This window comes from Pteropus medius, unplaced genomic scaffold, assembly GCF_902729225.1.
Source record: "Pteropus medius unplaced genomic scaffold, Ma_sr-lr_union100, whole genome shotgun sequence".
Taxonomy (NCBI): Eukaryota; Metazoa; Chordata; class Mammalia; order Chiroptera; family Pteropodidae; genus Pteropus; species Pteropus medius.
The window spans coordinates 2874709-2884660 of NW_024342470.1; the positions used below are offsets into that span (position 1 = coordinate 2874709).

The 9952-nt window shown below is 42.6% G+C and overlaps 1 protein-coding gene across 23 annotated transcripts in view; it reads right to left on the reverse strand.

Moving 5' to 3' along the window:
* Positions 1-2308: 2308 nt before the first annotated feature.
* IRAG1 (inositol 1,4,5-triphosphate receptor associated 1) overlaps positions 2309-9952 on the reverse strand; it is a 102932-nt gene continuing 95288 nt past the window's right edge. For all 23 annotated transcript variants that reach the window (XM_039863590.1, XM_039863589.1, XM_039863585.1 and 20 more), the window contains one exon: positions 2309-5697. In XM_039863590.1, the coding sequence (XP_039719524.1) occupies positions 5445-5697 (253 nt within the window). In that variant the 3' untranslated portion in view covers positions 2309-5444. The remainder of the gene's footprint in view (positions 5698-9952) is intronic.

Consider the following 9952-nt stretch of genomic DNA (forward strand, 5'->3'; position numbering starts at 1 on the left):
CCAAGTCTGTGAATTATGTTCATTCTTCCCTATCAGGTCCAGCTGTGACACCTTCTGGTCTGCTACCCTATAAACAAAAAAGTTATATGCTGCTCCCCAAATGTAATGGTGAAACAGGATCTGGATAACTTCAATAAAAACTGCCACGTGTAAAAGAGAGGAGGAGAGACACAGCAGTCACCTACCTGGCTGTAGGAGTTCTGGAATATCAATGAAGAGACATTATAAAGGCCACTATATCAGCTTTCTATTGCTGTGTAACAAATTACTTATAACTTAAAGCAACATCCATTTATTATCCTACCATCATGTAGGTCAGAAGTCTGGGTAGGCTCAGCTGGGTCTTCTGCTCTGGGTCTCATAAGACTAAAAGTCAAGGTGCTGGCTGGAGTGGGCTCTCACCTGGTTGCTCTGGGGAAGTTTCCATGATCATTCAGGTTGGTGGCAGAAATCATTCTCTTGAGGTTGTAGGAATGAGGTCCGCTTTTCCTTGCTGGCTGTCAGCTGGGGTCCATTCTCTGCTCTTAGAGGCTGCCTACGTTTCCTCTTATGCAGTCCACTCCTTTTTCAAAGCAGCGATGACTGAGTCCTTCTCACACCTCTAATTTCTCTGACTTTCACTTCTACCATTATCCAGAGAATGCCTCCTGCTTTTAAAGGCTCCTCTGATTACATTGAGCCTGCACAGATGATCTCCCTATTTTAAGATCAACTGTACCATATAACATAACAGGAATGATACCTCATGTTCAAAGATTCCAGGGATTGGGGTTGGGGACATCTTTCTGGGAGACATTTTAGAAATTCTGCCTACCACATTACCTACCTTTGATTAGATCCTGACTCTACTTTCTGGGAAAAACTCCCATATCCCATGGTAACTGTTCTCTGGAGCAATGTACTGTATGTAATTTTCCTTAGCTACATTTAAAGTGAGAATTAGGGAGTATGCCTAGCTTTTGCTATCTGCTTTCTGCTGGTATAAGCTTAGGATCCCAAAAGTTGTTTTCTAACTTGAACAATCAAAGGAGTTTTTAGTCCTGGCTTATGTTTCTTTGTAAATGCAATTCCTTCACAAACTTAGATTTCTGATCTATTTGCTTCCATTTGATTCCATGTGCCAATAATTATACCCCAAATCCTTTCCCAGTCACAATTCTCAAGATATACTTCTTTGTTTTTGTAGCCTTATGTCCCTTCCCTCCCTCATTTAATGGTGGCTAGTTCATTTGAAATCACGAATGGAATGGCCACATCCTTAATCTGATCTTTGATCTGGGTTCAACTAAGAAATTTTATGGGTTCTTTTTCACTCAAAGCTCTTTTTAGTTTTGCTGTTTGAGGTTTTGAAGCAGTCATATTTCCTAACCCTTCATAGTGAGCATTCTCCATATTTTTCCCCTTTCTGCTTCTAAATAGCCAGTTCTTTGCTGAGTGCTTTTTCCTCCTTGCGATACCGTGCTGAAGGCAGCCAATAAAGGTTCATATACTCCAGCACTCTGGTTCTTTCCAACTACTTCACTTAGATCAATAGGCTGCCCATGGGCTTCCTTTCAAGTTATTATGGGTAAGACTTCACCAAATATTTGTGTTTTGTTTACAAAATGGGTCACACTATTTCCAGGCCCTGATATCAGCTTCATATTTCCTGTCCCTTGACTGCTAAGCCAGCACTTCAATTTTGAAAATTTGTTCAAATTTCTGGTCTAAACATTGGCATTAGTCATGGTAGGCTAACTGCTGTGACAAATATTCCTAAATTTGAGTGGCTTAATATATCAAAATTTTGTTTCTTGCTCATGTCACAGTTGAATGCTTCGAATGCCCATTCAAAGAGTCCGATTCCACCTAGTGGTTCTGCCATCTTCTCGGGCCTTAAATCTTCAAATGAATGAATCCTCTATATTTAAGTAGGAAGAGGGGAATAAAGAGGGTGTGAAGTATTGGTCAAGAGAATTTGTTTTTAGGAAATTAGATTTGGAAGGTTTACATTGCCCTGCACCTAGCTGCAAGAAAGACTGAAAAATGTAGTCTGTCTATGGAAATCAGAATGGTAAAAACTCGGCAGTCTCAAGCATAGCAAAATGGATTAATTAAAAAAAATTATAGCCCAGCAAGGTACAGGAAACTAGGATCAGGAATGGGGAAGGGGAGAAGGAGAGGAATCCAGTCCCTAAGAGGTAGCCCTTACTACAATAACCCAAGGACTGGGGACTTCCGGCTTGCTTTTGTGACACACTAATATCCAAAGGTCTGGGGCAAGATTTTGGCTCAGCTCCAGAAAATGAGGAGGCATTTAGCTGCTGTCAAAGGTTTGGAAATGTGCTTTTATTTTGAAACTCAGGCATGTGACACTCTATAGTTCGATGCTAGAACACCTGTGTGAGGATTAACAACATTAGGAATCGACAGCCAGTGATACACAGATCCAGCATCTCCCTCTCCATTCACTCTGCCAGGCTGTGCATGGGGAGCAATACATATTGGCTTTGTGGCAGCTGGAAAGCAAAGGTCCTTTTAGGAGGTGACAACAATGACACAAACAGCACATCACTCTGCAATTGAAAATAGGCACCCAGAGTCCTAGGTCTAAGCAGTAATGTCAGACTTCAGAGGCATACTGAGGGGAACTTTTATTTCAGATCAACGTCACTATTGGAAATACAGGGCCTGTTTCTCTCCATTTCACTGCCGCTTTGGCAACAGTTCCAGCTGCTTCAGGTCGATCTTTGCTCTTCAGAAAGAAATCCCGATGAGCACTTTTTCAGGAATGCCCTTGGAAATGTGGTTACTCTGACGCCCCTTCTTTCCTCAATCTCCCTTACTCTCAGAGTAGGTTGACTGAGGACCTGGGGTGGAAGTACTCTTGCAGACCTTTCTGTGAAGCAGCTGGAGGTTCAGGGGCTCATTGCATCCCCTCTCCTGGCCTTTGTCTCAACTGAAAACAAAGGTAGGAACCCTATAGTCAAGTAGACAATGGGCCAGCTCAGCCTGGTTCTTCTTTAAGGGAGGCTGACACCGGACATCGCCGACCTGGAGGCCTGTCCTACAGCCACTCTCTCAGGAGCCCTATTTGCATCCTGTCTTTGGCTCTGAGGGTCTAAGCTCCTTTAGTGTGTCTGGTCACCCTGGAAGGGGCAGGGTAAACCATCTGTCTATGCCCCCAAATTTGTCTGCCTTGATCTGCACCTCTTTACCTTAATGGCACATCCTTTGTCAACCCTCGCTTAGTATTTGCTCACAGTGATTTTTTAGCCTCTGTAAAGCATTTCCCCTTTTAAAACATGCTGTTTTAAAATTTGTCCTGATCTACACAAGTCTTCCAAAAGGAGAGGTTGCATCAAGCCCAGTTCTTGAGCTTGGAAATGATGTTGCTAGTCGGGTCTCATTTCTGCTCTCTCTCAGAGTAGACTGAAAAATATTAGAATAAGTTGAGAGTTATAAAGATGTTATTTTTCTTATTGAGATAGTGGTGGTGATGGTATTGGAAAGTATGCAAAATGTCAGCTGTCCCCAGGTTGCTCTCTGCCACTTTGAAGGCTCCCTTGTTCTTTTGTCTAACATTTAATGACGTCCTCCCAAGCATTAGCCACCATGCTAGGCCCTTACCCAGAGAATGAGTAAGACATGGTTCTTGTCTTTGAGGGAAAAAATGCTAGGGGAGACAGACACATAAATAAGTTATTGTGATACTATCGTAATGATCAATTATGAAGATCTTTAAAAAGTGCCAGAAAGCACAGAGGAGGGTGTATTCTATTGTGTTGAGTATGGTAGGGAGTTGGAGGGAGGTCTATAAAGCCTATATGGAAGGGATGATTTTTGTACTTGGTCCCGAAGAAAAGAGAATGATAGAAGGAAAACCAGTGAGTGGAGGAACAGAGCTGTGAGAGAAAATAGGTTAGCCTGGGAACCAGAAACGGTGTGGAGGAACTGAAGGGCCACTTGGGAGAATGGGACTGAAATATAAGGAGTCTGGTTAGGAGACCATTGGATGAGTCAATGTAGTACAGTGGTTAAGAGCACAGCCCCTGGGCCAGCCTGCCTGGGTTTGGTTCCGGCCCCACGACTTACTAACTGGGTGTCTTCAGAGTTACTTGTGTTTTTGTGCTTCAGTTTCCTTGTCTGAAAATGGGAATAGTAGTACCCACCTGATAGTTTTTTGTTTTTCTTGAGGACTAAATAAATACCTAGAACACTGTTTGTCTTGTAATAAGTTCGATATAAGTATTAGCAATGAAAACAAACAACATCAACAACAAAACAAAAACAAAAGCAAAACAATCACAATAAAACCCACATTGAAAGCAACATCTTCTAAAACCGGTGAGGGATGAATAAAGGCAGTGTCTGGGAAGGTGGAGCGAAGAAGTCTAATTGAACATGGGAAGTCTTCCTTCAGTGTTATACCCAACAATTGGGAATGCTCTGAAACATATGTTTGGGTTGGAAATTCCATTTGAACTGAAGCACTAAGGTGCAACTGCACATTTGCATGTGAGTACATGGAGGTTGAAAGCACACCGTGTCTCCTCATTCACATGAGAGGTGGGTAAAGGCCTCTCAATGGAGAGAGAACAAATAGAGAATAGACTGTGCTATACAGTGGCTTAGAATTAGCACTTGAAATGGATACTAGCTAGTTCACCATTGAAGCCATGAGTTTTCAGTGTTTTTCAAATCTTAAATCCATGTGGAGAGCTCATTGAACAGGTACCTGGTGACTGTCTCATACCTAGTGAAAATCTGTGAGTTGGCTTTATCCAGAACACATACCCAGAGCACACGTTTGGGAGGTTGTTGGCTTCATGCACATGCGTGCTGTGTGTTATGTGTGTGTGTTGTGTGTATGTATAGATGCATATATGTTAATTCACATCTTCCCATTTCAAGCATTGAGCTAATTTCAGCCTAGATATTTTTCTGAGAAACCTTTCCTACTTTTGTAAAGAGAAACTCTGATTCCAAGGGGGCAAAAGGAGAGTCAGTAAGAATGAGATGGGGAAATGGAAAGATATTCATGTTGTGACTTTAAATTCCAGGCCGATCCTTGGGGTCAGAGTTAACCTTTGGGCACAATTTTTCCTGATTTCCTATTGCAACGAAGAAAAGGGGGAGAGTGAGCTTCTTATTGTCCCCTGCAGTGAAGGTGTTTTATTTTACCTGGCCATCTGGGCCAGGGGCAGGCGATTTTCCCTTCTGTTAGAGTTCCTTGGTGAAGGTGACTTCTTCATCCATCAACTGCTTTCCCTGGGCAGTTTTGTTGATCCTCCAAGAACATCAATTACTGTGTATAAATAGTTCCCACAGAGGTGCTGAGTGTGAAAGAGCCCCTACTTATTCCCTGACGGGCTGGCAGCAGTGTGCCCACACCCTGGCCTTGCAGCACTATACTTGGGGAAAGGGAGGTGGGCTGTATACTGGGGCGGGGCACTAGCTGGATGTCAGGTTTCCTTCTGCTCTGTAGGCTGCTCGTGCTGGAGTCCTGAGCTCCACCAGGAGTCCCTCTGGGCTGCGGAGCAAGTGGATCTCCCAAGGGGCCCATCAGCCTGTTCCACACAAGAGTTATAGGAATTGTACAGTCCCAGAACAACAGTCAAGACCAGCATCGCTGCAGCCATCATCCAGATAACTTGCCAGTGCTGACACAGTTTGGGATACATGACTTGTAAGAAATGAATCAATTCTTCAAGTTTGCTGTCAAATGAAAAAAATAGATGGAGAGTTTAGTATAGTGGGCACGTATATGATGCCCAGATCCATACCTCTCTGTCTGGAATACTTTCCATGCTATCTAAAACAGTGGTTCTCAAACTCAGCCATGTATAGAGTCACTTAGCAGCAATTATTCAAAATGACCCAGCTTTACTGAATAAGAGTCTCCAAAGGTATTCTCTAGGAATCTATAGTTTAAAATTTTCCCCAGGTGATTTTGATGCCACCAGTCCATAGCTTTAATGTTGGGAGCTACTGAGCTAGAACACTCAGTTCAATTTTTTGATCATTCACCCATTCACACATGACTTCTGTTCACGAGATGGTCACTGACTCTGAATTCTCCCAAGCCCCAAGATATAAGGTTGGCTGACCCACACTCCTATACATCCAGACAGGACCAGCATCTTTTCTGTACTTAGCAGTATTAGTGATCAATTCCAAGTTTGATCTTTCTCTGCCTCCATGCTCAGATGCATAGTTTGTTGTCCTCAGTTCCACATCTGACAATATCCAGAGTGGAAGGACTGTGCTAAACTAGGACATTCTTGATGTCAAGTGTTAATTGCAAGGAACCAGATCAACCTCAAGAGCTCACTTCAAATCATCCCAGAGGTAACCAGAGTACTAGTAGCCTCTGGATGTTTTCAACCCCATTAAACTTCATTTCCTAATTTTTCCCTCTTCTTTCTCTTCTCTCTATACTCTTTCCTCTCCCCTTTCCACTCTCTTTTCTCTCTTCCCTCCTTTCCTTTCATCTCTCTCCCCCTCCATTTTTTTGCCTGTTTCACTTCCCTTTTTCCTGTTTCTGTTTCCCAATCAACCTTTCAACTTTTCCACTCTCTTTGTGGCCTAGTGAAAAGACGTTTGGTCAGGTGACTCACTCTAAGGAGTCCATTCTTAGAGCTCTCTGGAGAAGCCCTGGATGCATTGATTAACCTAGAATTTCTTCCTGTTTCTAATCCCAGATCTATTTTTTAAAATATATATTTAAAACATGAGAATACTGAGGATCTCCAAATGGAGGAGGTGAGAAAAGTGACCTGGGGTAGGGTAGGAGGACTTTACAAAGATCTCGAGGCTCACACAGACACTGAAATATGCTGGCCCTTTGCTGACAAGTAGAGAGCTCTACTTCAGAGTTAGTGGGAAAAAGATGCCTTACAAGGGATGGAATGACTCAACAAACACTCTCTTTAAAAAGGGACCAGAGTACTTGCCTCAGATGCTAAGCTAAGGCACTGATTGGTTTCTTTTCCATGTGAGAACCCTCTGATGGTTGTTTCAGGAATAATCAAACAAAGCAAACAGTGAGCACCTTAGCGGAGGTGACATCCGCTGTTTTTACAACTGTTAGGAAGGGAGAGCTTGGAAATGGAAACATTTTTTTTTCAGCCCTAGATTCTCTAGTTTCTATGTAAATACTATTGGATGCTAAACTGCAGTGTTTCCTTTGGGCCATATTTCCATGCTCAAAACAGGCTGCTACAGTGGGGACAATCCCACTCTAACTCCACCCTTGAGTGAGAATGTAAAAAGAGGTGGTCAAGATTTGGCTTTGTGACCTATAGCTGGTCACTCATTTCCAGCCTATAAAAGAGGTTAGAAATAGATGAGAAATAGAATTCCTTTGGAAATCAATTTTCGGTTGTTCTGAGTTCTACCTATTCTTCCATAGTGAGGGGTGAGGTTGCCTCCCCCTTACCTGGGTCTAAATAGAGGGGCTTCAGGAATGCTGCTTGGAGAGCTAAATATGCTGCAGTAAGGGGGGACATAGTAGACAGGTATGTGACTCACACCTGAGAAATCTAAAGAGCAAGAATCTTGCCGAAGTACTTTGTGGCATCAGAGTAGGGGGCCATGATGGGGGAAACTATACTTCTACCATGAGTGGGCCAAAAGTACATATTTCATCCCAACTAGATGTAGTCAGATGAAGGAAAGCTGGCATGGGATGTCATGGATCCTGCCTGGAAATGAAGGTCTACTTCCAGATGCCCAAGGACCAAGAGGGGAAGTTTAAGTGGCTAGCTGGAACAGATGCATCTATCCTCACAAGAGAACCTGAAGCTGAGAGAAACTCAGTAATGATGTGAATGTGTGTGGTGCTGGGGTGGGAGGAGTTGCTTTCTCTGAAGGTCCCATAAAGCGCCATAATGAACAATAATATCAGTCAAGTAATGCCTTTCCTACCCCTTAAACTGAATTCCCTTTGCCAGCATTAACTCTGGAGAAGTCAGACGCTGCATTAGCAAAGGTGAGGCGTAGGGTAGGATTGTAAGTAGGAGATCGAGAGAGAAGCCATGCTCCCTGTGCCTGCTGTAGGCTTCTTCCTGAATCAGGCTAGAGCTGAGATAAGAAAGATGCTTTAACTTTATAAGAAGTTCAAGCTTTTGACTATTTCAGGGAAGTGACCATTTTAATTCTGAAATGAGGTTATTCTTGGAACTTAAACTTGACCAGAGGACTTATGTTTTCTGAATTATTGGAAAAGTAAAGGAATCTACCTAATACCATCTTAACTCCAGAGAGCAGAATTGAACAGGCTGTAGAAGAAGAGAAAAGTTTTCTATTGCATCTTATGAGTCTTTTTCGTTCGTTGTATTACATAAATGTCAGAAGACTGTGTTCTCTGTTTTAATATGGTTAAGATATTGGGTTGATTCACCAAAGTTCATTTAAGCTGATCCTCCACAAAGTAATTTTTAAAACAGATTACATTATTATATGTTATTAAATATATATTAAATTCAGACAAAAAGACTTTAGTATTTGTTATTGAATCTCTTAAATAAAGGGTCAGCTGCTGGGATTACCAATTATTATTATTATTATTATTATTTTATTTTGAAATTTACTAAGTTGGACATGCAACTTTTAATGACTTCAGATGTTTCTTGTTAGTGAGATGTCAAAATTTCATGGGGGGATCATGTTTCAATGCAGGTACCTGCAGGCAACTGTGCATGTAAGGGACACAGGAATGAATGGATTGCCTGACCTTGAAGACAACAACTCTCAGGGCCAGTCTGGCTTAGGTTGCAGGTGAGGAAGGGAGCCTATAACTTTGAGTGGGCAATTAATATGATAGCAGTGTCAGCTGTTACGGGGGAAATGATGCCACATTGCTGGGCCTGAAAAGGTGAAGCCACACCCCTGTGCTGAAGGACAAGGCCCTTCTGAGGCCTGTGCCGATGCCTTGTATCAATCATCGCCTGTGGTAGAGGGATATACTCCAGGTCAAATGTAAATCTAAAAGAGAGCAAAGGTTAGGAAAGAGAACAAGTCCTCTCAGGATCAGCAAGACCAAGAGGACACTCTCGGATGATGGATGCAAAGGGTGGCCATTGCTACATGCTGCTGACCAGGAGCTGTACGGAGAGGGACTCAGGCACTGCCTTCTTTCTCTGGGGTTTCACAAAATGGGAGGGAGCTGCCAATCGCCTGAGGTCAAATTATCTAGATAAGGATTCCAGCCCTGTGCTTTGTAAACCAGACTGTTTATACTCCATGTACTCTCTCTGTTTAGTTCTCTTTTGTTCTTTCTTGGTGTTTGTAAATGTTAGAAGTTCCAGCCTATGTTAGCTGTATTGAAGGGGGTCATAGGAAGGGCTATTGTCCAGGCCTGGGCTTGACTACATTAAAAGGGAAGAAGGCAGTGTGCTGGTTTGCAAATAAGAGCAGAGGACCCCCAAGAGGGAGTGAGGATATAAGGAGAACAGGATCCAGCGGATTAGGGTAGGAACTGTGCTTTTATTGTTAAAACTTGGGGGTTCTTTCATTAAGGGAGGTGGTGCATCCCAGTGCAGATTTGTTTTCACTGGTGAGGCATTCTTCCTGTTCTCCTAGATTGCTCTTCCTTTGAATATTGGGGTTACTCATGCAAGCGGAGGCTTCTCACTCCAGTTGAATCTCTACCAGATGAGTTCTATTGATTGTTCCTATGTGGTTTGAAGCATATCTATCTCACGTCTCATCTTCATTTTATTACCTTATTTGTTACATGCATGTAATTTCCAGAGTCTGCCAGCCATGAGGACACATACCCTTTCCCAAGTTTAAAAGCTAATTAAATAATTAATCATTTTGGCTGGAGCTACCCTCAAACCCAGGATAGACTGGGGTTCTAAAAACAAAGATTTTGGTGAAGTGTTCCAAGTTGGCAGTAACCACATTTTTAAATATCAAAATTCAAGACTTCTGGTTTGAATATACTAATAGAGTCAATAGGGCAGAA